This window comes from Seriola lalandi, unplaced genomic scaffold, assembly GCF_002814215.2.
Source record: "Seriola lalandi dorsalis isolate HSWRI2012SDOR001 ecotype SW California unplaced genomic scaffold, Sedor1 jcf7180002054864, whole genome shotgun sequence".
Classification (NCBI taxonomy): Eukaryota; Metazoa; Chordata; class Actinopteri; order Carangiformes; family Carangidae; genus Seriola; species Seriola lalandi.
This window is the reverse complement of record NW_019525417.1, coordinates 2,022,154-2,048,086: the sequence shown is the minus strand read 5'-3', so window position 1 is coordinate 2,048,086 and position 25,933 is coordinate 2,022,154. Positions and strand designations below refer to the sequence as shown.

General features: G+C 39.2%; 4 protein-coding genes across 7 annotated transcripts in view; 2 read left to right on the top strand and 2 right to left on the bottom strand.

Moving 5' to 3' along the window:
* Positions 1 to 1,897, bottom strand: part of idh3b (isocitrate dehydrogenase (NAD(+)) 3 non-catalytic subunit beta) — a 9,737-nt gene extending 7,840 nt beyond the window's left edge. For both annotated transcript variants that reach the window (XM_023427957.2, XM_023427956.2), the window contains exons 1-2: positions 1,793 to 1,897; positions 24 to 197 (exon numbers count right to left, since the gene is read on the bottom strand). In XM_023427957.2, coding sequence (XP_023283725.1) covers positions 24 to 197; positions 1,793 to 1,846 — 228 coding nt within the window. In that variant the 5' untranslated portion in view covers positions 1,847 to 1,897. The remainder of the gene's footprint in view (positions 1 to 23; positions 198 to 1,792) is intronic.
* An 860-nt stretch (positions 1,898 to 2,757) lies between these two features.
* LOC147817879 (coiled-coil domain-containing protein 63-like) lies at positions 2,758 to 6,377 on the bottom strand. The gene is made up of 9 exons (XM_087179779.1): positions 6,230 to 6,377; positions 5,347 to 5,469; positions 4,725 to 4,906; positions 4,449 to 4,633; positions 4,099 to 4,310; positions 3,940 to 4,014; positions 3,177 to 3,339; positions 2,970 to 3,068; positions 2,758 to 2,825 (listed from the first exon to the last, which is right to left on the bottom strand). Exons 1-9 carry the CDS (start codon positions 6,338 to 6,340, stop codon positions 2,770 to 2,772), a joined length of 1,206 nt encoding a protein of 401 aa, XP_087035905.1. The 5' UTR covers positions 6,341 to 6,377; the 3' UTR covers positions 2,758 to 2,769.
* A 2,714-nt stretch (positions 6,378 to 9,091) lies between these two features.
* wdr1 (WD repeat domain 1) lies at positions 9,092 to 20,427 on the top strand. Its single transcript, XM_087179765.1, has 15 exons — positions 9,092 to 9,248; positions 10,655 to 10,776; positions 11,695 to 11,785; positions 11,893 to 12,040; positions 12,409 to 12,589; positions 13,685 to 13,762; positions 13,949 to 14,029; positions 14,510 to 14,743; positions 15,527 to 15,616; positions 16,802 to 16,956; positions 17,581 to 17,668; positions 17,829 to 17,939; positions 18,134 to 18,307; positions 18,411 to 18,555; positions 19,132 to 20,427. Exons 1-15 carry the CDS (start codon positions 9,092 to 9,094, stop codon positions 19,236 to 19,238), a joined length of 1,962 nt encoding a protein of 653 aa, XP_087035891.1. The 3' UTR covers positions 19,239 to 20,427.
* A 2,573-nt stretch (positions 20,428 to 23,000) lies between these two features.
* Positions 23,001 to 25,933, top strand: part of slc2a9l2 (solute carrier family 2 member 9, like 2) — a 105,794-nt gene continuing 102,861 nt past the window's right edge. Inside the window, exons 1-2 of one of the 3 annotated variants that reach the window (XM_087179752.1) lie at positions 23,001 to 23,517; positions 23,966 to 24,007. The gene's annotated coding sequence lies outside the window, so the exon portion shown is untranslated. The remainder of the gene's footprint in view (positions 23,518 to 23,965; positions 24,008 to 25,933) is intronic. The other 2 variants (XM_087179751.1, XM_023427853.2) reach the window with 2 other exon arrangements.

Sequence of the window (25,933 nt, the reverse complement as noted above, 5' to 3'; positions counted from 1 at the left end):
AGCTCTGTCCTAGCAAAATATACCTTAAAGACTTCCTTGACAGCAGTCATCAGCTCAGGTCCCACTCCATCCCCCGGTACCATCGTGACCTTGAAGGTAGCATCTGCGCGGGCCGGTGGGGCTTCTGGACCACAGAGACCAGCAGATAAACTCAGTGGTCGAGATGCCAGCTGCTGCCACCGGGGGCCGCTCAGGCCCTGAAGGATGGAAAAGAGGACAATCACTACAAGTAGGGCTAGGTTTACAGGATAATACAGGTATAGATGAGATTTTATCATATTGTAGTATCCCTTTATTATCTTTGTATAAATGAGGCCAATGTTTCCCAAATCTTTTGTCTTGTCGCCCCTTAAAACAAAGCAGTGTCTACTTGTGACCCCTCGTCACAGTTTAGCCCATTAGATGGGAACAGTTACAGAGTTTACCCGATCTTAGATTTATTATTTTTTATTAAATTATGTGTTTTGGACAGATGATCAGACAGATTAATATGTTACATTTGGCTCTGTAAAATTGTAATGGATGTTTTCTCACAATATATAGACAAAACAAATTAATTAATTGGAAAATAGTTAGCAGATTAATCGATAATGAGTTAATTAATCATCCTGTGACTCATGACAGATAAATGAGGAGCACTGTATTGGGCCATTGTGGGCAATGTTACAAATTAGTGACCAATTTCACGAGAAGTTTAGGAGAAGAATTTTAGGAGAAAAGTTTTTAATGGAAATAGTGATAGTAGATTATTATATCATTCTTGCAGCAATGTCAGGTATTTAATTTGCTGGATTAGCCAAAACCAATAATCCCTGTTTGGTTATTTAATTTTTAATAGTTGTGTATTAAGAGTTTGTTAATTGATTACCAAGAAAATTATCTATTTCACAATATCCATCAATATTATAATATAACATAACATACACTGTGATAATGTGACAGAGGATTTCGTTTGTATTGTCCAGTGATAGTCACAACGATGCCTATTTGATTAGATAACACTAGGACAGGCACATGTAGGTGTGATTTTAATTTTGCAGATGTTTCAAGAGGATCCTAAATTATCATTATCCACTAACCAGAAAACAGAGTTACAGGGAATAAATAAAAGGAACAATTCACCTTAACAGTCATCTGTCAAAATGACAACTCAACAAGTCATGACACCTGAAGTTTTAAGGTAAACAAATTAAAGATAATTTAACTTCTCATTTAACATGATTCACGACGACATTTGTCTGGCGAGTGAGAAAGCTGATTTCTCGAAGACCAATCACAAGCGCATTTTCTGAAGAGGCAGTTCACACTTCCTATCTGGTCTGCTCTTTTGAAGGCGGTTAGCTAGTGGTGAGCCCGATAAGTCGTGTACTTCTGCTGGATGAGTGTAAAAGTGACTGGTGTTTCACTGAGGACACCGAGGTTACCATGGCAGGGTTAGTCCGTTAGCCACGTTAGCTACCATAAAGACACAGTTTTAGCTAATGACGTTGGCTTGTTTGACGTGTATCTAGGGACAACCAACATTAGCCGAGATTTGTTTTCGTCTAAAGCAGTTGATAGAAGTTAATGGAGCCACAAAGCAGTTAATCACTTTTAATCTGGAGACCATAGATGTGTCAATGAAGGAGGCTCATGATTAGCGATGAGACACAGAAGGAACCAGTCAGTGACTCCTTCCGTGACAGTTTATAATAACATGATGCTCGAGTTGAACAAAATACATCTTCACCTACTGCCACTCCTTTCCTACAAGTTAAGCAAATGAGCTTGGACACATCCTCAGTACACTCACCTTGACCAATGTTACCAGGCTTCCTCTCAACGCGGCCGCCATCGTCACGGACATGCAACAACGCAGCTGCTTCTTCTTCTGTGGTGCCGCAGCCGTGCAGCGCTAACTGCGGAACAACAGTGCCCCCAGGTGGACGCAGCAGGTGTGGTACGTAACGGAGTGCAAATCCCCTGTTCCTCAGTTGGAGACCAGATTGTAGGCAGCCAACATGGGGGTGTAAACGTTGGAAGCTGCCAGTCTGAAACATGTAGCCTATTATCTTGGAGTAAAACCTAGAAAACCTGAAGGGGACTATTGCCCTTGCATGAAATATGAAGTGTGAAGCCACATGGTGCACAAAGGTGAGAATTATCCCTCCTCAGGCTGTTCGATGTTGTCAGAGGACACAAAGTCATTGCAAAACAGACAGACTTCAAGGGGGAGTTAAGATTAACTTTACTTTCATCAGGTAGGCAGAAGTATGACTTGAAATGAATGCTAATGTTACTCTGTATCTGCTGGATGTGTTAAATGTCTCCTAGCAGATTAACAAAACAACGTTATAAGGTTAAAGTAACGTTTGATATATATATATATGTATAAATATGTTATCACATCTTTTTATGCAATAAATATTGATCTTTTCTAATTGGTATAGAAACTCTGCATTATGGTGCGCCTTGGTGACTCACCTGTTAGAGCATGTACCACATTGGCTTAGTCCCAACCATAGCTTTGATGCATGTCATCCCCTCTCTCTCTCCCTGACTTTTCTGTCTCTCTCTCACTTCACTATCTGAATAAAGGCAAAAATGCCCAAAAAATAACTTGGGAAAAAAAACAACAACTCTGCATTATATTCTGAATAAAGAAATTATTGTACTATATGTTTCACAGAGTAAAGAGCCAGAGTGAGATGCTGTAATATGTTGTTTATTGCCATCAGAAGCCTGTAACATGCTGCTGTACTGGCATGAAAAGAGGACGATGTGACAGCACTACTTTCCATCTGATCTGGCAAAATTTGGTGAGCATGGTTGAGACTTTCTGCCCTCTGTAACAAATACATATACAGTAAACAGTTTATGGTTGAACAGGTTTATATAAAAATTGTTAAATACAGTATTACTCTTATTGGTAGGTAAGGTAGGGAGTCTTATCATACAGTTTCACTGAAGGAATAAATGTTGTTTCATACCTGGTAGCAAGTCAAAGTTGCCCAACAGCAGTTTCTGAGGAGGCTCATCTCTCATGTTGGCCTGGAGCAGTATTTCAATGATTCTATCCTCAAGGGTAGCTGAAGTAAAGAGAAGGTGACAATGGGGGTGTTAAAATGTGGAAAATGTGTATTCAGGGCCAGGTCTATGAAGTCAAGAATAAATCAAGAATAATCTGTTCCACTCACCGAGGACATGTACAACGTTGTCCAAAGTGACGGTGACAGATGTTTGCATTATCTCAGCATAAAGGCTGGAGATGCCAGTCATCAGCTCGTCCAGCCTCTTCTGAACTACAGCGCACTGCTTCTCCAAGGAGTCAGCCACACAGCTATTCTTCTCCACCTCAGACTACAGCATAGAACGACACAGGAAAAGAAAGATAAGGCAGGATGATGTGGCTTAGAGGTCAGGCTCAGATTACAGCATTACAAATTTGAAATTAGACTGAGATACTTTCATATATGGCAGTATACTGTCAGTATATAGTTGCATAATCTCAGAAAGGTGGTATTTTTTATTTATGCCTTATTAGGCACTTATTATCAGGAAGTGTCAGAGGGTCAGATTGAAAATATGTATTGATTTAATGGTGATCAATTAAAAATCTTAAAATGAATTCTACATGAATGATAGGAGACATTTTGGATATATAACTCAGACAATCTGAAGATAGCTGGACTCTGGGGCCCATGACAGCAACATTTACAGAGAGACAGATTGCATATCATCGCTGTTTGATAGGTTTGCACCTGAAAACATGTTGACTGCTTGTAGCTACCTAACATTATACAATTATTATATGCTCTTATATTTCTGGTCAGCTACAGACATTAGCAAACACTCCAACAGAAAATAGACCAGGAATATTTACAGTATGTATGAAACTATCAAATGGCCTTTATAGCAGGCTATATTGTTTGTGTGCATAGGTCAGACAGTGAGACTCACCTCTAGCTCCTGAAACTCCCTCGCTCTCTGCTCTTCAAGTCGTTTGTTCTCTAGCTCAAGGAACAGAATGTCACTCTGAAGGACAAACACAAGCATATAAATAAAACTTACACCAGATTAAACTGTGTCAGTAAGCACGCTGACGGGATATGCACATGCCTTCCTCTTGTTTACGCATCTCTTCAATTTGTTCAATTTGTAGTGCTGCTCGTTGATGTAGTTGATGAGGGCGAAGTTCCTCTCTTCATTCCGAATAAAGATGCGTTCTATCTGACACAGGTCTCTCTCTCCGGTCATTTCCACCAGTGTATTGTAAGCCTGCAGGTACACATCCGACTTCTTACCTCCATTCTGATTTTGCAGCTGTTTCTCTGTACCAATGAAACAAGTCAGATTATGCCTGAAAAACATGAAATTCTGCTGTGGGTACAGTTAGACACCAAGCCCGTCGAAGGTTGGATTAAGATGCTTTTCTTTGGTGGGGAGGGTTTTTATGAGCATGATCATACCTCTCTTCGTGGAGTCCTCATCCTCTTCTAAAAGAGCAATTTCCTGTAACTTTGTCTCCATGAAAGCCTGCAGTTTGGCATCATGGTGGATCACAGTCATCAGCTCCATTCTTCTCTTGATGAAGTCAAGTGTCTCCACCTCCATGGACTCCCTCATCTCCTGCATTCGGGTCTCTCCTTCTGACCTGTGCCATGTAACACGACACACATCAAATATCATGGCTCAGCCCTACCAATACATACGTTTTCCACATCCCCACAAACATGTGAATTTACCTCAAGTTGAAAGCGAGGGAGAGCTTCACCTCCAGTTTGTCCATGATGCTTTGCTGTGTAGCCAGATGTCTGTTTAACTTCTCCTCGATGTTCCACCCTGTGACTTTCTGCTGCTGCAGGTGAGCAATTTTTTTACGGTAATCTGCATTGCTGCACATCAGTTTATTGAATTTAATAGTGTCCTGTAGAAGACAAGCAAAGAATTTGATTAAATGATGAATTACAGGCAGTTCATTGTTTTGGGCATTTAAATTTGTGTAAAAATCAGGGTGGGTATTATAGCAAGTTCTTGTTGAGGGGCTTAGACAGTAGAAAAGGACATCAGTTTAAAATTAGGGATTGTAATTAAGGAATAGTTTAACTTTTTGAATGCTTATTTTCTCTTGATACAATTGTTACAACTCTTACATTTGTCTGATAAAGGCATAAAGACTAAAATCTATCTAACTCAGCAATAAAGTTTATGAGTGTGTTTCCCAAATTGATTAATTCTTTAATAAAAATTCTTTAATTCTTTGATTCATGGGTTTTGAATGTAGCCAATACTGTATTATATATTATGGTGTGTAATAGGCTTAGCAAAGTCAAGGTTATGGGTTTGTAGTTTTATTATCATTAGTACCTGGTGGAGTTCGTTTTCTAAGATGCGAATGCGTCCCAAGTGGCGACGATGTTTCCCTTGGTGTTTGACGATGCCACCAGGGATTGCTAATTTCTCTTGAATCCTGCTGTCTGCCACAGCTATCTGGAGCCACTCAGGAAAGAAGACACAATACATACAATACACTCTGTGACACATTTTATTTGTTGCTGGCTGCCCGTAGCACGATGGATTTAAAAATGAAACACTGACCATGAATTTAACAGCTAATTCTCATTTTTAAGGTGTTCAGATCCATATTGACCAGTAGCAGAAAAACTGTAGCCATGTCATTACAGTCCCTTGAAATTTTTTGCACAGTGCAGCATTATAGTGATAGGACTACTCTACAAGTCCTAAACACTGTTCACACAATACTGCATGTGTAAAATATAGGCTACAACAATTGAAAGTCAACTCTTTAACTTCATTGTCATTGTTTCATTTCAAATCCAATTTGCTGAAATAAATGAGTAAATGAATGATAACAGAATGATTTGGTTGAATGCTAAAACCAGCTGCTGTATATCTAACCATACTGTATCTGATCAAATAGCTATCACACCAGTATGTAACTCTTTATAAAACATACTAGTACACCACAACTTCTACTGTGTCTGCTGTTACTAGCAGCACTACTGCACATACTACTATAATACTCTCTATAACTGTGACTTCTGCTACATATATTGTAACAAATGCATATCATATTATATATAAAAAAAATGAAATAAAATCCAAGAGAAATAATAATGCACTTAAACACTTAAAAAACGTTCTTCTAAGTGATACATGCAAACTAAACGCTTGTTTAATCTTTAGCTTATGTAGACCTTTGGATGAGTATATCTGTCTAGTAGTTTACCTCCCTATCCAGACAGACCAAATGATCCTTCAGCTGGCTGTTGAGCTGCCTATATCTGTCATTTTCCTCCTGGACATTGTTGTATTCCTCTTTAAAGATGTCTGTTGCCATGTTTTGTTTGAGGATATATCAAGATTCACAGGTCTTCTCCACTCTTGACTCAAAATAAAAGTAGTTTGTTATAATATTGTTTGTTTAATATTTCAAACATAAATATTCTAAACATTGTTTAGAATGTTTTTTGATCAACAGCGGACACTAGAATTCTGAACCAGGTGAGATACTGGTGCGCCCCAGGGTCTGTGTTTATTTAGTGTTGAGTGCCTTGACTATTAGTGCAGCAGATAAGCGTGTATATGGAAGGTATTGTGGATTTTATGACTAAAACATGAAAATAAAAGATCAAATGAAACATTCATTAACATTCAGTCAATGACACACACTGAAACTAAATCGAAAACTTAACTTTCACTGAAAAAAAACAGCATTGAAATAGAGATGGTGACACTTACTGAATCTGAATGTCTGAAAAAGTTTGTACATGAACACCTTAGAGTAGCCACTGAAGAAAATGGAAACTCAAATAAGCCTAATCATCATCCAAAATGATAAACCTACACAATCAAAATTTGTTTACATTTTAACGTCAAAATTAGCGTGCATAAGCAGGATTTTAAACACAGTGTATCACTAACCACGGGACAACAGTGTCCCTAGGTGGATGAAGCAGGTGTGGTAAGTAATTGCAAATAGCCTCCTCCTCCTCCTCCTCCTCCACCACTGGGAGCTGTGTGCAGACCAGATGGTTGGTGGCAAACATGAGGGCTTGAACACGGGACCTCAACTTACATGACACAGTCATATCGCATAGCCAGTCTGAAACCTGTATCTTAGACTAAAACCGAAAACCTGAGTTGGGATGTGATGGATTTACATTGCAGAGAGGGGAACTTTTGCCTTGCATGAAATAATCTATACAAAAGGCAAGATGTAAAACGCATAGTGCACAAAAGTGAGAATTTTGTTCCTCAGGCAGTTTGATGTCGTCTGAGGAAGAAGATAAGCTTAAAACAAAGTCATCTCTAGTTACCTGTCGACACCCGATGAATGAAAATGCCTGGCAACACAGTCATCTTCTGGATTCCACTCATTTATTGTAACAGCTATTTGGAAAGGAACAGACAGATCTATATTATGCTATATTAGTATTGGATTAATGTATACGCACAGTCTCAGAATGCAACTGTACATAAACAGGGAATGACTGTCTGTAAAATCTTGTGCTCATTTATGTGTAAGATCACTCTTCTGCAGTCGAAAAGCAGCCTTAATCAGGGTAGCATGCTCACACTGAAGATGAGATGGCACAAAAAGAATAATGTGTTGTGAAGTATGAGGAGAATTCAGAAAGAGGTGCACAAAATAGGAAACAGGAAAGCCTTATAATACTGGGCCCTACAATGATGGTGCAATAAATACAATCCTGGTGAAGCTTAGTGTTCATATCAGTTTGAATGATTCAGGGGGGCCAGAGCTAGACAGGGCCCCTGGAACATGCAAGGGATTATGGTTATTTATTGTGTCAAAGCTGTTGTTCAGTTGAGCTCAGGGGGGCTCAAAATGTCTAGTAGTTCGTCTGTGTCCATCTTTATGTGAACAGCTGAGGGTGCACATTTTACCACTCCCTCACAAATCTTTCTCATTATTATATCTATTGCTTATAATATCGTCTTCAAACTTCTGTATTGTTGTAAAATTATATTTGCTGTTGCCACCCTCTGAAATGGGTCCATCCTAAATAGGTCAGGGGATTCCCAATCCTATTCTAGGCAAGTGATGCTCTCTGACACACAGGATGACATCGGATTTAGAATCAGCATCATGAAACTAAGCTAAAATAAGTCAGTGGGCTACCCTCCGTCACTTGTTAAATAGACCTCCTTTACCCCTTTGGGCATTTAATTTGGTTATTCATGCTAGCATAATTTTCTCTGGGAGCCAAAGTAGCATATCTCAAAATTTGTGAATGTTTTGCCCTGATTTGGGCTTCACAGGCAGACCTTCCCCTGCGTACATATCCCTCCTCCCTTGCGCCTCTCATAGATTATCATTACATTGAAGCCACAGAGGTAAGCATCCATTTTTTATGAAATATAAATTTAAAATAAATCTTGAAAAAATACAGAGGATTGTTTAACTGCACTTAAGCAGAGTTCAAATTAGGCCTAATGAGGAGAAGCAGCATGGCTCACTTCATTATTGTGTGAAATGAGTTGTGATGATTTTGCTTGGATGATCATAGTGCCATGAGTGTAGAAAGGTCCAGCTGTCTTGCAGATGCTACAAACCACGACTCCTACAACCACGCCCCACTCGCACCATGCCCAGTAACTTTAACTTTTAACTGTAACTTTATTTCAGACACATAGGACCATATCAGTATGAAAATAAAATCTTAACTCCAACCGTAGTGCAGAGTGGCATGGTGACTGGTGGCCATGGTGGCTTTTTGAACTGAAAAAATAGACACAAAATTAATTAAGTGAATTTCCAGAGCTGCACAATGAAAAATTGGCCTCGTATTAGACCAGACGAAAAAGATATACAATTTGGGAAATGGATTATTATTTTATCAAGACGGTTAGGAGAATCTGGCATTTATCTTTGAGGAAAATTAGCCCTGTGACTGTGAATTTATTGATAGCAAATGTGAAGCTCAAACTGATGTTAATTTAGCCGATTGTACTGGTGGGCCAATTGCATGAGAGCCTTAAAGACAAATAAGAGGGGGAAATCAACCCATAAGCAGCAGTGCATGGCTAGTGGCTGACAGCCGCAGCGTAGTATCTGAGTTTACTATATATGGGCAAAGCCAGGCTGTGCGAGAGCTGCACTTGCTTCCGTGTTTGTGTGATCGGGGAGTGCACAGCCGGGGGAGCTTCACTGTCTCCACTTTTTCATTCATTTGGAAGAGTAACGTTAAGCAAGAGACCAGCAGGGAAAATGCCGTATGAACTGAGTAAGTCTGCTTTGTTCTTAATTGCAGCGGCGGAGATGAATAGCAACGAAACTCTCATTTTGGGCGACACCTTTCAGCAGATTGAGCTAGTCATTCAGGTAGCCCGCAGCTAGCTAGCCTCGCCCATACATAGCTGCACAATGTTTGACACTTCATCTCGCAAATTAAAGGCACAATCTCGCAACGTCAATGATTAAACTAGATTTACTACGGGGAGTGTCTGGTACGCACGGTTTGCTGTGAAGATGCTCGGCTCGAAATGCAATCCTGTTACAGCGCTGTTCATTTAAGTTAGCGTTAGCTGGTTGAGCTAACGTCAGTCAGAGGAAATAGTTGCGCTCACATCGCTTTGTTATGACATGTCCAGACAGTCGGGAACCGCTGCTGGGGAAGTAGCGCCAGTGGATAGACAGTTTGTGGCTGCTGAACAAGCACGAAATAAAGGGTTTGGGCTGTAATTTTAATGTCGAGCTATTGGGGATCAGAGCTGGTTTTCATCAATAAGAAAACTGATTTTTTTTTTTTCTTCTTCCAATGCGGAAGCACAGTAAATGCACCAACGCTGTTACAGCTGTCTTGAAGGCATTAAGATTTAATGGTCTTTCCTAACGCTAAACAGAAGAAAGACGTTTTGTTGGTGAATTTATATATTTGTATTATTTTATGTACTCAAAGATAAGAATTGTAAGATTGATGTACACTTTCTTTCAGTTTTCTCTAAGATTAGATCCCCCAAAGTTTTGAGCCATAAAGTGATCAGTTAGAAAGGTGGAAAACAATTGGTCACATCTTCTTAGTAAAATGAGGAATAGTTTCAGGAAGTGAAGAGCTAAAAAAATATAATGCATCTATATCCTTATTGTTTTTTTCAAGCTTAAAAGACACCTCCTTTATATTAATGATATTCAGGTGGTCGTGATGTAATGGCCAAGCCCTCTGTGAACCTAATTTCTGTAGGAGCAATAAACTACCAATTGACACCACTATGACAGCTTTGCACTAAATTGGTCTGTTTTGACCAGTGCGGACAGACCTGGCAGTGTGCAAAGGCGAGCGATGTATCAGACACCATGTTCAGCAAATGAAGTCTTCAAAATGATCAATGAAGAACTGAACAATGCTGATAAACTCTGCATATGCTTATATTGTGTTTGAAACGGTAGTGGTTCAAGGTTATAGCCTAGGCTACACAAGTGACAGATTTTCAAGCGCTGTCCGCTCATGTTGCCTTATATAGATATACAGTGTGGTAATTTGTCTCACTTCCTTATTGAATAGTTCAGGTCAATACTTTTTTTTTTTCTTCTTCATGTGCTCATTTGAGTTGTATTAACCTGAATGTTTCACATTATTTGTCATCTGTTTGTCAACACCTGTCATCTTTCCTTTGTTGTCTACTCTTTCAGAACATGTATTCGCCAGCCTCCCGCAGATGGAGAGGGGAGTTGCGAAAGTGATTGGTGGTGATCCCAAAGGCAACAACTTCCTGTATACCAATGGGAAGTGTGTCGTCATCAGGAACATTGAAGTAATTATGATTTTTTTTGTCATATTCAACAAATGTTGCTTATTCATACATTCATGTATTTTTTTTTTTTTTTCAACCTGGGTCTTGTTTTGGCCATTGCTCATGTTAGTCACAATGACATTTTACTCACCAATTGCAGTAAATTGTTTTGATTGAACTGAATTTGGTGAGCCAAATTTTAAAGATTAAGTCAACACCAACCTCAAAACTACAATTTCAATGAACTGTTATTGCGCCTCTGATCACATCCAGCATCTATGTAAGGTGTGCTGTTGTTGCAAACAAAATGGCACATGCAACTTATGCCGACCTTAACTGATGACTTGTGCAGCAACTAATATCATGTGTAATAATATAATGGCAAGAGAGACTAATAAGACATGTATTTGTCACGAGTTCTCATGCCGTTTTCAAATGGAAATAGTACGATTACTGTTCTGTCTGGAATGGTTTATAAATTACGTTTCAACTATTTCCATTTCAGTGGGTATAGAAGTCATCCTCAGCAAGCAACAAGAGTTACTACCTGCTGCTGCTTGATTGTTAGCTGATAGGGACCCACTGTCATACCTGCTGCCTCATCTGCCACCTGCACTCATTTAAAACTTTCCCCACCCCTTTTCCACTACATAACATGTGGCACAATGACATGGCCAAATGGCGCACAGCCTGTGTTGCGCCTGTAACCACACCTAAGAGTCAGATCGGTGTGTATTGAACATGGACTACAAGGCTCTGTTGAGCTGAGATGCTTGTGCCCGTCTGTCTTTCCTGAATGAATCAGGAGTAAATGAGTAAAATGTTATCATAACCAAATATGAGCGATGGTCAAAACTCTGAAAGTAAGTCCTGAATTTTACTTTTCTTTGTACTGATTTTGAAGGGAACCACCTATATACCATTTGCTGTGTTTTCCAGAACCCGGCTATCGCAGATATTTACACTGAACATGCCCATCCAGTTACTGTTGCCAAGTATGCCCCCAGTGGATTCTACATTGCATCTGGAGGTAAACAACCCTGACATGAACTCGTGTCAACAAACATGTGCCTTATGCATGTAGTTACCACAGTAATGTTCATACTATAATGAAACGATTGTATTTAAATCCTTAAGATGCATCTGGAAAGATCCGTATCTGGGACACCACCCAGAAGGAGCACCTGCTCAAGTACGAGTACACCCCTATTTCGGGGAAGATTAAGGACATTGCATGGACAGAGGACAGCAAGAGGATTGCGATTGTTGGTGATGGACGAGAGAAGTGAGTATCTGGAGTTTTTATAACTTGAAAAAAGGTTTATTCATCTCCAAGAAATGAAAGCAGTTAGCCTCATTAAACCCTGACCAGTATGACCCAGTCTCATGAGAGGCTCCTCCTCAGGCCGACGGTCACACTGATTATTAATGTGCATTGGGCACAAGTCCATTGTTTGCTTTAGGTATTTTCTGTTTTAACATACCAGAGTGGCTTATTTGGTGCTTTCTAGCATGTCACTAAGTTCTGTCCTTTTCCATCCTGGGAGATTTTTAGACTTGTTATTATATTCAGGTCTTTTAACTATTTTTATTCCTCTCTCAGATGTCACATAAACCCGGAACAACTGAATGTGTGTTCATCTTGTCCTGTAGGTTTGGGGCAGTGTTCCTGTGGGACTCTGGCTCCTCAGTGGGGGAGGTTTCCGGCCACTCCAAATTAATCAACAGTGTAGACATAAGGCAGAAACGCCCTTACCGCCTTGCCACTGCCAGCGATGACACCTCTGGTTCCTTCTACGAGGGGCCTCCCTTCAAGTTCAAGTTCACATTACGTGTGAGTTGAAGATTTTTTTTTTTTTATTTTTTTGTACCCAATGAATTTGATTAGGTTTTTTCAAAGGGTTATTTGTGTTTAAACAAAATAGGTGGAGCCAAGTTGATTTTGCTTGACCTGTCTTAAGAAAAGGTTTTCAGGCTCCACTGTTTAACCAGTGGAGTAAAAACCCAACAGACCAACAGAAGGCTAAATGTCATCTTCACCTTGCTGTCTTAGTATTACTAACAAAATATTGTCCTTCAGCAAATGCAGACATTGCAGTATGGTTAGGATTTTTTCTGTGACTTTGAACAAGCAATCTTATTTGTGATATCAGTTGGTCCTCCCAAGTCTGTCACACCCTGGTGGATTTGGACAGTGTTGCCTTGTTTGTCTGTTTCCATATTACATAACTCACTTCCCCCATAAATTCTTGGAGAATGTGTGAGCTGCATTCCTAAATCCAGGCATTCTCTATTATATATATTATACATTTTTAACAACCAAACTTTTACACTTTGTCCTCTGCTTAAAGGTATCAGTGGTCTGGTTTTAGTATTAAGTCTGCAGTTATTTTTTTAGCATAGAATTCTGAATGTGTTTTGTAGTGCTGACCGAGGGTGTTATAGTTGCATGTAAACTGTGTCCTAGGGTAGAAATACTCATATGTTTGGCTTTCTTGTTTTTATATATATATAAAATCATATTTTTAATTAAATCAGAGCTTCTGTTTATGTTTTCCGTTTTAAGAAAAGCAATTTTTGAAAAGTCAAGCACACTTGTTCCTCTGAAACCCATGCCCTGTTGTCTTGTTGCACATGAACTTTGGTGCTATTCTTGCAGTGTGTGTGCAGTGCATTTTTTTGTAAAATTGTTTGAGTTTTTATGTAAATAAACAGAAGTCCTGGTCAGCCCTGGTGGCATGAATTGAGGAAGAACTGTGAGTTTCTGTTTGTCATTAGGATGACAAAGAATGCAATGTGTTTTGATAACAGACTGAAAGTATGAGTTGTCGTGCCAAATATAAATATAAACTGTAATGTGCACAATCTTTCCTTATGAATAATTTTCCACAATTTTTCTTCCTCTCTGTCTCCCCGGTGATTACTAAAGGACCACAGCCAGTTTGTCAACTGTGTCCGTTTCTCTCCAGATGGAAGTCGGTTTGTGACAGCTGGAGCTGATGGCCAGGTAAGTGTTTGATTATCAGCTGTGGGTATGTTAACAAATTACATTTTTAAAGTAAGATTATCTTAATACAATAATGTAGGGATGTCTTATCCTGAAGAGGTAGTTTTATATAGACAAAATTCACAAAAACTGCAGTTGCATATCAAATAATGTTCCTCGCCTTCTTAATGAGTGTAATTTCCACAGATTTTCATCTATGATGGAACAAATGGCGAGCGTGTCTGCTCGCTGGGTGGAGAGAAGGCTCACAAAGGAGGAATCTATGCTGTAAGTGGGTTATTTATGTAAAAAGTGTAACACTGTGTGTGTGTGTGTGTGTGTGTGTGTGTGTGTGTGTGTGAGTGTAACTCTGTGTGTGTGTATACCCAAAGATAGACTTGCAAGTCTTTCTTTTCATGAGCAAATCATTGCGGCAGTGTTTTACCTCTTTGGTATTCTTTGGCCCAATAACTTTAATGTTAACTGCATGTGTTTCAGGAGAGCTAACTAAAAGAGAGTTGACATGCAGCCTGCCAAAAGTGTGTGGATACAGAAAGGGCTTCTTTCCATAGTCAAATTAGGTATTATGTTCTCTGAAACCCTCCATCTGTCGTCAAGTTACTGATTTGATTTCCACATAGCACTGGTGTTTCTGCTGAGTGAACATTCATAAGGCACTTTAAGTCTTTACTCACAAAATTTGCAACTTTGGTTACATGCATTTTAATATCATAACATTTTTTTTTTTTTCAATCGCCGCTGCTTTAGGTCAGTTGGAGTCCTGACAGCTCCCAACTGATCTCTGCCTCGGGGGACAAGACCGTGAAGCTCTGGGACGTTGGTGCAGGTACGGCTGTCACCACCTTCAACATGGGCACTGATGTGTCCGACCAGCAGCTGGGCTGCCTGTGGCAGAATGACCACCTCCTCAGTATCTCCTTGTCAGGATACATCAACTACCTGGACAAGAACAACCCCGACCGGCCCATACGCACAATCAAGGTGAGATGGTTTAAAGATGCTATTTCTGGATATTATCAGTAGTCCTCCTTGATAAAGATAAAACCTTGTGCTAAAGTTGACAAGGATGGGAAAGGAGCTGGTTTTAATTTTTTAATTTGCTGAAACACTGTCGCAATAAAAGCGTGTTTGTATTGAAGATATGTAACCAGACATTAGTTACCATGTATTGGCATTTGTGATTTTTTTGTAAATCAGCATCTCCAAATGAATATGAATAGGTTTGTAACTGTTCTCAAATGCGCATATTTATGCTGTGATTTGTAAATGTGTGGTAGGTAAGTTGTATTTCATACAACAAGGTGTCCATAACCATGAAAACACATTTAAATGAATTTCCTGCTGTTTTGTTGCCAGGAGTGCTCTCTTTTGCATAAAGCTCTTAGTTTTTTGTCTGTGAGCTATTTTCAATGGAATTTTGAAAACAGCTCTGACCTCTGGAGATAAAGCAACCTTTCACTAGAGCACACACCAGAGGCTTCTGTTGAAAATCACATCAGTATTCTTCTTTCAGCTGCAGTCCCTCAAAACTTTAGTATGTACTGGGCTGACCGAGCCACTAGACTAGTTTTTATGCATTTAATTATATTATATGTCACAGAAGGCAATAAGGCAGAAAATGCCACTCCCTCTATATCAGGTTATCACAAAAGCATCCAAGATTAATATGCTGCCAAAGTGAAAAGGGTAAGGGGGTTAATATTGTATAAAGCTTTGTGTCCTCACATGTATATATCTAAAAACATGTACTTGTTCATCCTACAGGGTCACACCAAATCCATCCAGTGTCTGACAGTTCACAAAAATGATGGCCGATCATACATCTACTCGGGGAGTCACGACGGCCACATAAATATCCTTTAAGTGATTGAGTAGTGCCATTAATGACTGTAAGTGTGTCATTTATACTGAATGTACATTGTACATTTAGATGTGATTCTTATATTTTTTTTTTTTTTTTTTTTTTTTTTTTTTTTTTTTTTTATTATTGTGGATCACACAGTCCACTGCCATGAGTCCTACCAGACTGTGATAATTGCTTGTCATTTCAGTAGTGCATTTGTCCGTCCAGTTCGACAGAAATATCCAGAATGTTTGTTTGTTTATTTATTTATTTTTAATACAGCTGACGACATACAAAACACCTGAAACACTGAAATCTTTAGTCCTCAAGAAGCCTGCCTCTGTACGCACTGCCATGGCAACCACATAATACCCCAGGCTGCTAACAAGATATATTTGGCTATTGGACAGGCTCATTTTGTATAACTTGCTCACCAAATTCCAAAAAATGTTCAAAAATGGCATTTTTATCCATTTGTATATACAGTTTCATCACAATTGCATTGCTGGTAGGAGATTGCTGAAGCAGAATGGAAAGGTCTGCAGGACTGAGGGTAGCACCAGGGTTTAACCCCTCACTTTTAGTCAGACCTAAAAGTGAGGGTATTCCATTGTTGGCAGTTAAACACAGGCAATTTAACTTTACTTAAAAGCACTTTGTGAAATGGAAGGTCAACTGAATTCTCTGAACTAGTGTGTTTTGATTGGTAAGTGCAATAAATTTAAGAGATGAAGTATAGTTTGGAAAATTGTTCTAAAATTGTTAAAGCAGTTTGGAATTTGAGCTTTTTAAGTGTAGACTGAACATATATGCTTTTGAAAATAGACCAGGATAGTATTTTAAGAAATAATTGAAGCCTGATGGAAAGCTGAGACCAACAGAATTCTATTTTATTGAAAGTTAATGTGTGGTAATATCAAGGGTACATGTAGAGAGCTTCATCCTTGCAGTGATATTTCTAAACACGACTAAACTATCAGTATTAAGCAAATTTTAGATGGCTGTAGTATTTGTGGAGTTATGCAGTCAACATTAGTTTTTAAGAGAGTTTAAGAATTGCTCTGTGGTGCGGTCAGTACCGCAGAGTTGAAGTCCAACAGTCGCCCGTGGCGATATCTTACAATGGCTCCATTCCATTACCGTCCTGCTACACTAAATATCGAGCATAACTTTTGACCTTAACATTTCCCTCACATTACTGGGATTCAGAAACTGGGGAGAACGACTGCTTCTCAGGAAAGGGCCACAGCAACCAGGTGAGCAAGATGGTGACCGATGAAGCCAACGAGCTGGTGACATGCAGCATGGATGATACGCTGCGTTACACCAACGTCAACAAGAAGGAGTACAGGTGGGGTTTTCATTTATGTTGCTGTACTGATAACTACTATGAGATGAACTTAGTGGGGAATATAATGGAGTTGTGCATTTTGTCTGATAATGATGATGGAGGTCAATCTGGGTAAAGCAGTTGTCTGGTAGAGAGGAGATTAAGTGAAGTAGAGCTTTGTTTTGACGGTTGATAATGGGTGGATGTGCCTATGCTTAATGATGTGTCACACAGAAAGTCAGTAATAGTTTTCCTTGATGTTATTTGTGTTTTGTAATTACTGCATAAACACTTTTTTAAAAATGTAGTAATTTTCGTATGTGTAAAACATGTATTTATACACATTTTCACAGTAATAAGAGCTACTTTTTGTCCTGCATAAAAGTGAATGTTTTACTATGATAACATGGATGGAAAATGGCAATTACAAAATAAAGTTAAAAAAATTAATTCATAAAATTTACATTTATACTATACTATATAAACTACATGCAAGATTACTTTGGGGGTGTATGTGTCATTGGAATTTCTGTCTTTCATTTTGCTTTACCTGACGGACTAAAGTAATTATTCCAAAATCAGTCCACTTCTAAATGTTGCTAAATGCTTAATTATCACATAAATAACCTAATTGGTGGTTCTCAGTGCCTCTGATCTGGTGAAGATGGATTTCCAGCCCAAAAGCGTGTCAGTTGCACCAGGAGGGCTGTCACTGGCTGTCTGCATTGGGCAGGTAATGTCTTTGTGTTGGTCAGCATCGGTTAGCCTAATCAGGTGTTTCACTTGAACACATTTGCGCATTTGTATTCACAAGATAAAGTCATCCAAAATTTATGTCTTAGTAATTGCTGTATCTTTTCGGATGACGTCATTCTTCCTCTTGCTTTTCTTAGGTTGTCTTGCTGAAGGATAAGAAGAAAGTCTTCACACTGGACAATCTCGGCTATGAAGCAGAGGTGGGAGTTGTCCACCCTGGTGGCACCACGGCTGCTGTGGGGGGAACAGTAAGTGCAACATACATTATCTTCCCAAACATGAGCTCAGTTTCAGAAAATGCTTTTTGAGTTTATTGGGGGGAAAAATACCATCAGCATGTCTTGTGGTGTAATCATGATCACTTTAAGTGACCATTACAGGAAACGGTACGGCACACTCTTCATCACACCCCTTTCCCTTTTTTTTTTTTTTTTTTCCTCAGGATGGGAAAATCCGTCTGTACTCAATTCAGGGCAACACTCTGAAGGACGAGGGTCAAACAATTGAGGTTAAAGGTCCGATCACAGACATGGCCTACTCTAATGATGGAGCCTATCTGGCTGTCATTGATGAGAAGAAAGTGGCCACGGTCTTTACTGTGGCAGACGGCTACTCGGTAAACATTCGTCTGCCCGACATATATCCTGTTTGGGATTATTTAAGTTTAGTGTATTGTCATTGTCTCTTCTCTTCTTTCACTCATTTTTTCCCCCCCCCAGGTCAAAAGTGAGTTTTACGGACACCATGCCAAACCAGTGACCTTGGCCTGGTCACCTGATAACGAGCACTTTGCGACTGGTGGGATGGACATGATGGTTTATGTCTGGACGGTGAGCGATTCAGACCAGAGGCTCAAAATCCCAGGTAAGCCATACAAGTGCACCTGTACATATACTCATGCAAACTGTGACCTCACAAAACACGATCTGGACAAACATGCATGAAAACTGCAACTGGAGTGGTTGGCTGAGGCATACGACCACGAGGCTGTAATTCTAGTATTTTCTAGTATAGTGAGTCAAAAATTATTTCAACTGTGATTTGATTTCAAACACGACCAAATTGACTTCAGTGACAAATACATTGCGTTTCCTGTGGCTGCTTTACAATAAAGGCCACCCAGTATTTCGCCAGTTTAATGCTTTTAATGTGAGGCAGCAGTAGTGGGTTTATATGACTATAGGAGAGTGAGCTGAAACAGTAGGCTGACATTGTGCATTTGAATCCAGTGCAGGAATATAGAGGTAATCACAGAATTTAAATGCATCAAATGGCTATTGCATAAAAATACTATGTAGTATCCAAAAACCTGGGTTTAATTATAATTCATTATGTATTGATTGTTAAACTGAACTCCACTGCAAATGTCTGTACACTTTCCTCTGTTAAGACTTGTTCTTTGTGTTAAGACATTGTTCTGTAATGCTTTGATGTCTGCAGACTCTCACCGGTTGCACCATGTTAGTGGCCTGGCCTGGGTAGATGAGCACACTCTAGTCACCGCCTCCCACGATGCCAGCATCAAGCAGTGGACAATTAAATACTGAGCTGAACAAACATCCACATCTCCAGGGACAAGGACTACTGTAGACTTCAATCCTTTTTTTTTTTTTTTTTTTTTTTTTTTTTTTTTTTTTTTTTTTTCTTTTTTCTTTTTTTTTAATTGTTTTCATTATCTGAACGGTGTTCTATGCTGTCTGTAAACATCTGAATTGTAAATGGTTATGGATGAGAGAGGCTCCCATAAAAGTTATCCAAGATAATGTATTTGATGCGAATAACCTCCACTTACACCGAGATGAAATATACAATGTAACCATGAGTGCTTTTCCATCTCTTTGAGCGTTATGGACCCAGAAAAATATTTGTAAGCTCAACATTCCATAGGTCATAGCCTTCACTCAGTTTCAACTGAAATACTTGTCTGTGGTTGGGCTCAATACATCTTTACTTAATGGATGAACCAAAAGCAAGTTGTTTGTTTAAATCAACAAAATCCTGTTTGAAAGAAATGAAACCTTTTGGTTACATTCCTGAAATGAGACGTAACTGGTCCTAACTGCAATTGCCTGTCACTTTTTACTTTCAAGGTTTTAAGGGGGGTGGGTGTTGTTGCTTTTTGCTTTGTCTTAGGTTTAATTCTTTTTGTGATTCATAACTCTTCTTGTTGGACTGGGGAGCAATAATAGGAAGTGAAAGAACAAATTATGTAAACAATCAAAATGCTGTCTGTTCAGTTGAAGGTCCTGTGTTGTTGCTGTGTCTTTGTTTGGGCCCACTATGCTTGTCTCACTTACTTTTTTTTTTTCATATCTTTTATGCATCTGCTTCCAAAGTGGAAGTGATTCATTAATAATAACAATGATTATAATAAAAAAAACACTTTTTATGCATTTTCTGTTTCATGCAGATTTGCACTTATTCTACTTGTCGAACACATTTATGTGCAGATTGTCCAGGTTGATACTTCCATCACAATTTCATGGTATTCAGGAACACATTGAACTGTGGGTGTTAACCAGTAGGGGCCCCTCTACTGGGGTTCAAAGACTGAGAGGAGGAAATGAAAACTCCTCTTTAATGGGCACTGAGTCACAGGATTTCCCTGTGACTCAGAAAGTTGGCCATTATGTAATTGTAACTGGTCCCTGGATTGAACATTGGACATTGTCACTTCAATATCTTGTCTGTCTCCCTTTATTGTATCTGTTTAATAAAGGAAAAATTAAAAGAAAAGTATCTTTAAAATAGAAATACTTAAGGTTCTGGTGCTCTACTGTTCTCCCCCAGAAGAAGCATTTGTTACGAGTTACATGCATTGATGTACCTGTTCAAAGGGAAACAAATAATTAACTGACGTTTATAGTTTTTGTCATATTAATGTTTAATCCAGTGAAAACACAAGTGAATGCTGATAACTCCAAAGCATTAAGTAATCATTTAACTCATTTTATTGATGAGATTTAATTTGCAGTGGTATAAAAATGCCACATACTAGTTTACGGCTTTGTCTTACATTCATATATGTATCTATACACACACACACATAGTTTTCTCCAAATGTGGCATAATCCAATCCAAATCAAGTCTTCTACATGCACCTTAACAATTTGACAACCATGTACGTCCACAAATAGTATTTGTTTGTATTTTTTTGACTTGAGGATCCATTCACTGCAGTTTACGGCAATTTATAGATGAGGTGTAGTAAATGTGGCAAGGTGAAACTATATTATACAAAAATTTTAGATGCATGACTTTGATGATATATCACATGAAAGTGGTAAGAAACTGTCTACAATTAATATTATAGTATAATTACCTAAATCTGCAGTGAATATTTAATTGTTTTAATTAATCTTTAATTGTTTGGCATTACCAGAAGTATGCACTCTACTGACTGCCAATGTAGTTAATTTCTGATTCTGTTAAATCTTTTGAATACACAAGGTATTACAGCACAATAGTGTTAAGCAAACAAAGGTACTGAAAATTATTCCAGGTGTCATTGTGGATTTGATGGTTTTCTCACAGGCTTTGGTTGTTGCTCACATATTATTAAGTCTCCAGGGCTTTGAAGGTTTTCTCTCAAAGAAGTAATTTAGTTAAGAGCTCAAAAGATGAAGCAAAACCTTACATTTTCTTGCTTGCTACAATTACTGGAGTAGAAAATGTTGTGTCAACACCTGATTTTGTGTGTAACGTTGTGGCAGCTACAGTTTGATTGTGTCCGCCACTCCCCGTGATTACTGTATGCAGTTAATGTTTTCTCAGGTTTGGATTAGTAGTCACAGTGGCCAGCAGAACAGAACATTTACTGGAGTCTTTCTTGAAAATGTTCAACTGTATGACAGCCTAGCACAGCAGCATAATAGCCACACAGTCACACATCTCGAACTCACAGAAAGACTATTATTAAATCTTCACCCATATGACCAATAGAGAAGCAAACAGGGACAGAGAATGTAAATTTACAGGAATGTTTTTTCACTCATCACATTATCCAGAGAATGCTCTCTGTTCGTTCAGCCTTGACCCTATGTGTGTGAGAAACCCTGTGATTTGGTGGGCTGAGCTCTGAGCGGGTACCCACCCATGGCCATGCGAACAACACCTTGTCATCATCTGTTCTGAATGCTGTTGCTCCACTATAGGTTAAGAAGAACTGGGCTGACAGAATGTCCCCATGGTTAAACAGTAACAGTGTAAATGAGATCAAAACATTCTGTCAGGCAGTTGACAGAAAATGGAGAAAACTAGACTCACAGTTCACTGTAATATATACAAAGAAGCCATGACTGTCTGCAACAAAGCAGTACGTCTGACAAGAAAGGATTACTTTTCCACCATTACTACATAGAATGCTGGAAACTCTTTATATATTATATTATGTATGGTATATAAGTAAATAAATAAATATCAGCTACTCTGATAACTGATAATGTCCTCCACCCCAGCATTTTTAGGCAGGTATTCGACAGTGTTTCTAGTCATGTTCTGAACATTATTAATGCATCTCTTCAAACTAAACAGCTGTTGTAAAACCCTTACTAAAGAAACCCTACCTAGATAGTAATGCTCTGACCAGCTATAGGCCAATATCCAACCCTCTTTAATCATCCAGATACGTGAAAAGATTATTTCAGTGCAAATAAACTCCTTCCTTTAAGAATGCAATCTGCTGGAGGAGTTTCAGTCAGAACACACAACAGCACTGAAACTGCTCTAAAATGATCAGTGGCCTCACACTGAACTGATGAAAATGAATTCTTATTCCTCTCGCACCTGATGACAGAGCTTGATATCGTCCTGTGCGGGAGCACGAGCGCCCCTGCCGTTGATTGGCTGGAATAGTGTTGTGCGGCCCGTGAGACTCACGCCAGCCACTTTGTTTATGTCCCATTTACAGAGCTAGGGCTGTGTGGAAACACCGGGTTTTGATTGAGCGGACAGCTAGCGGGCCATGAGGGGATTTTAACTGAATTTGATAAAAAAGTGTATTAGATTAAAATCGCTAACTCTACCTCTAATTTCATATTTAACGTCCTTCTCTGAGAGAGACAGTTAAGCTAGCGCTAAATGTTTCTGCTCTGCCAGCTGGTTCAACTTACCTTAGGCCTACCTATCACTTGTTACCTTCGAGCACGAATGTTAGTTTATCTGTCAATCTTTAATTTAGTTACAACAAAACCTTGAATGTGCAACAGCTGCAGAAATAACTGGCTACTTCCCCCTTTTTCTCCATCAGTCAAATCATTGAGTGTTGGGGCTTCTCTTAAAACACCCTGCCATTGTCTAAAATGCCTGTAGGCAGGATGGCAGGATACTCTCAGAGAGCAGAACACAGTAAAGAAAGAAAGGAAGAAATTAATTAACATTAACTTGTTCATTTAAAACATCGATATAAGGAAAGATGCCCGTTCCGTGTCTGATTTACATTAGAATTTACTTATTTTCAGTCACGTGAGAAAAAAAAAAAAAAGGACTAAAGGAGGTGTTTTCTCAAGTCCAGTTTCCTTCCAGCCCCGCTGCTCCAGGGTGGAGGTAGGTGGATAAAATATCTGACAAATAGCTAAATGAAGAAATAGCCAGAGGGGTTGTATTTCTGTCACAATGTTTATGCACAGTTTGCTACTAGAGACAGTAAAGAAACTCCCCTTCTAGCACTGCAGGTTAGTGAATCAAACAGTGATCAGCCTATTGACAAACTGCACATAGATCAATTTAAGCTTCAATGCTGAGAAGATGCAGCAGAAAATTGAATAATTTGACTGGAACATTGCATCCTTTGTGATGGGATGAAGATATAAATGTGAAGATAAAAAGGTAAGTGGAATATAAACATTCATGTGGTTCTCAAATGTAAGTGGGTTATGAGAGTAGCATTTATGTTTCTTGATATTAGGTTGTATGCAGCCACACTGTGAAGTAAAAACCCTAGTGTTTAGAAACTGCAGTAAGAAAATCAGCCATGTTTAGACCACTGAAAGGAAAGCGTTGTTGCTGTAAAGGTAAAGAAAAGAAAAGATTCAATGGGCAACAAAGCTTGCTAGGTCATTTAATATGTTTTTCTGCTGACTGAAGTCTAGTCAGATCTAACTTGACTTGAATACATACAGTAGATGATTGACTGATCAGAAAAGAAGGTGGCCTCTTTGGGCAGCACTCTGCACTGTGGCTCCAACCACTTTTGGTTCACGTCCAGCTTCAGTAAATTGAGTTTGCCAGCTACCTCTCATGTGATAATGGTGTCTTTTTAATTATGTGCTTGCAGTTGCTTTGGATGTGGAATCTGGAAGAGTCCTGAGAGCGGTTGGTGAGTTTTCTCTCTGATTTTCACTGACTGAATGATCCTGTCATTGAGTACAGATTTGGGAGCTTTTTTACATTTTTCTATTCATTCACAATAACACATTTGTAGAGAGACACACAAATAGCTCTCTGTGGCGACTGAGTCACACTGAGCAACTGCCACAGCGAGAGAGTCAATGTTTAACACAGCTGCTGACATCAGTTTTACAAACCATGCACCGCGGCAGGAATCATTGATCTCCGTGATAAAACAAGACCAGGCCATGAGCAATGGAAAGAACTTTGTAATGCTGGCAGAGTCAGCGTCAGAGAAGCTTTAATTGTCTATTTATTTATCCCAGTGCATTATAACACATTGCACCAGGGCAGTACCTTATATACGGAGTAGACAGTGTTGTGTGCATGGACGGATTATGAGAATATGGAACCCCCCCTCCACATGTCAGAGAGACAAAATGACAACACATTACTCTGCCTCTTTTATGGCCATTTTGTGCCCCTTTGTGGTCAATTTACATCCTTTCTTTGTAGTTGCTTTTCATCTCTCTCTCTGTGATTCTCCTGTGGTGGTTTTGCATCCCTTCATAGTTGTTTTGCCTCTCTTTAGGATAGTTTTGCATCTCTTTGTGTTCAATTTTATTTGTATGTATATATATATATATATATATACACATTTGAACAGAGACATGTAATAACTGTGCGTGCTATATAAAATTATATTGCATGAACGTGTTCAAAATGTACAGTATTTTGGAAATATACGAAAAAACATTATTTTGTCATCTACTGCTTTGGTTTGACCCAGTCTACCCATGGATTCTTTTCCCTCTTAGAGGTCTATCCAGAGCCCAGGAAACCTAACACTTCTGTTACCTAGACTCCAGGGCTGAGAAACGATGTCCCAAAGGGGGTGTTCAGCTTGCAAGCCCGAGTTTCATTACTTGGCCATATCTTTTTCCCATGGTGTCTCTGTCCTGACTCAAATGCTTCTTCAGCACAGTTCACAAAAGCAAGCTGTATACACTCAACAGTTGCACAATTCTCCAGCCATGTGCTGCTGCAATCAAACTGAAACTATCTCGTGTTTTTGGCCTGTGTTTATGATACTATGGGTGCTCTTTCAACCAGATATGCAGCTCACATGTTTGTAATATAGCTTTCAGGCAGTAGTTTCAACAATATAATTAATGTGAAGCCAAGGGGGAATAAGGCAGCCATTGATCAGAGAAAAAGCTTCCTGAGGACAGGGGTTTTTAAGGGGGGGGGGGTTGAAGACAAGCTTTTGTGTAACAAGCTGTAAGGTGTCTGTGATGGCTCCACCAGTAGCAGCAAGTTGTTCTTGTTTTCTAGATTGGCGTTGTCGCTCCATCTAAGAGGAAATCCAACATGTTTCTGTGGGATAACTTCGGCTGGGGTATGCATCTTAGCTCCGCAGCTAGCGTAACAGAGATCGGTTCTGTTGTTACTCTGATCTAAAGACGGTCTGATCTGGAGTGGTGTTCCCGGACTTTGGCCGGTATGTTGATGAAGTGCGGAGGTCCTCATGCTCACACTGGGTCAAGGAAGGCAGCAGAACAATGGGGCATGGATAAGCTGAATGGGCACGCTTCATTAGTTTTATGAAAAAAAAGACATTTTCTACCAACATCTGTATCTGTACATTAGTGATTTATTAGCTGAACAATTTCAGCTCCTCAGTGATATGATGAATTCCTTACACACAATTTCAGGTAAGTAACAGGATTTCTTTACTATAACTCTTGACCCAGTCATTATTCTATTCTAATATCCGACTGCAGTGTTTACATGGACATAGAGGAAGAGGGTTCACTCAATGTCGCTAAACTTTCTTTCAAATTTTGTTTTTGTGGAATATTACATGTTGATTACGATGCGAGGCCCTGCTAATTTGGGGGGGGGGGGGAGGGGG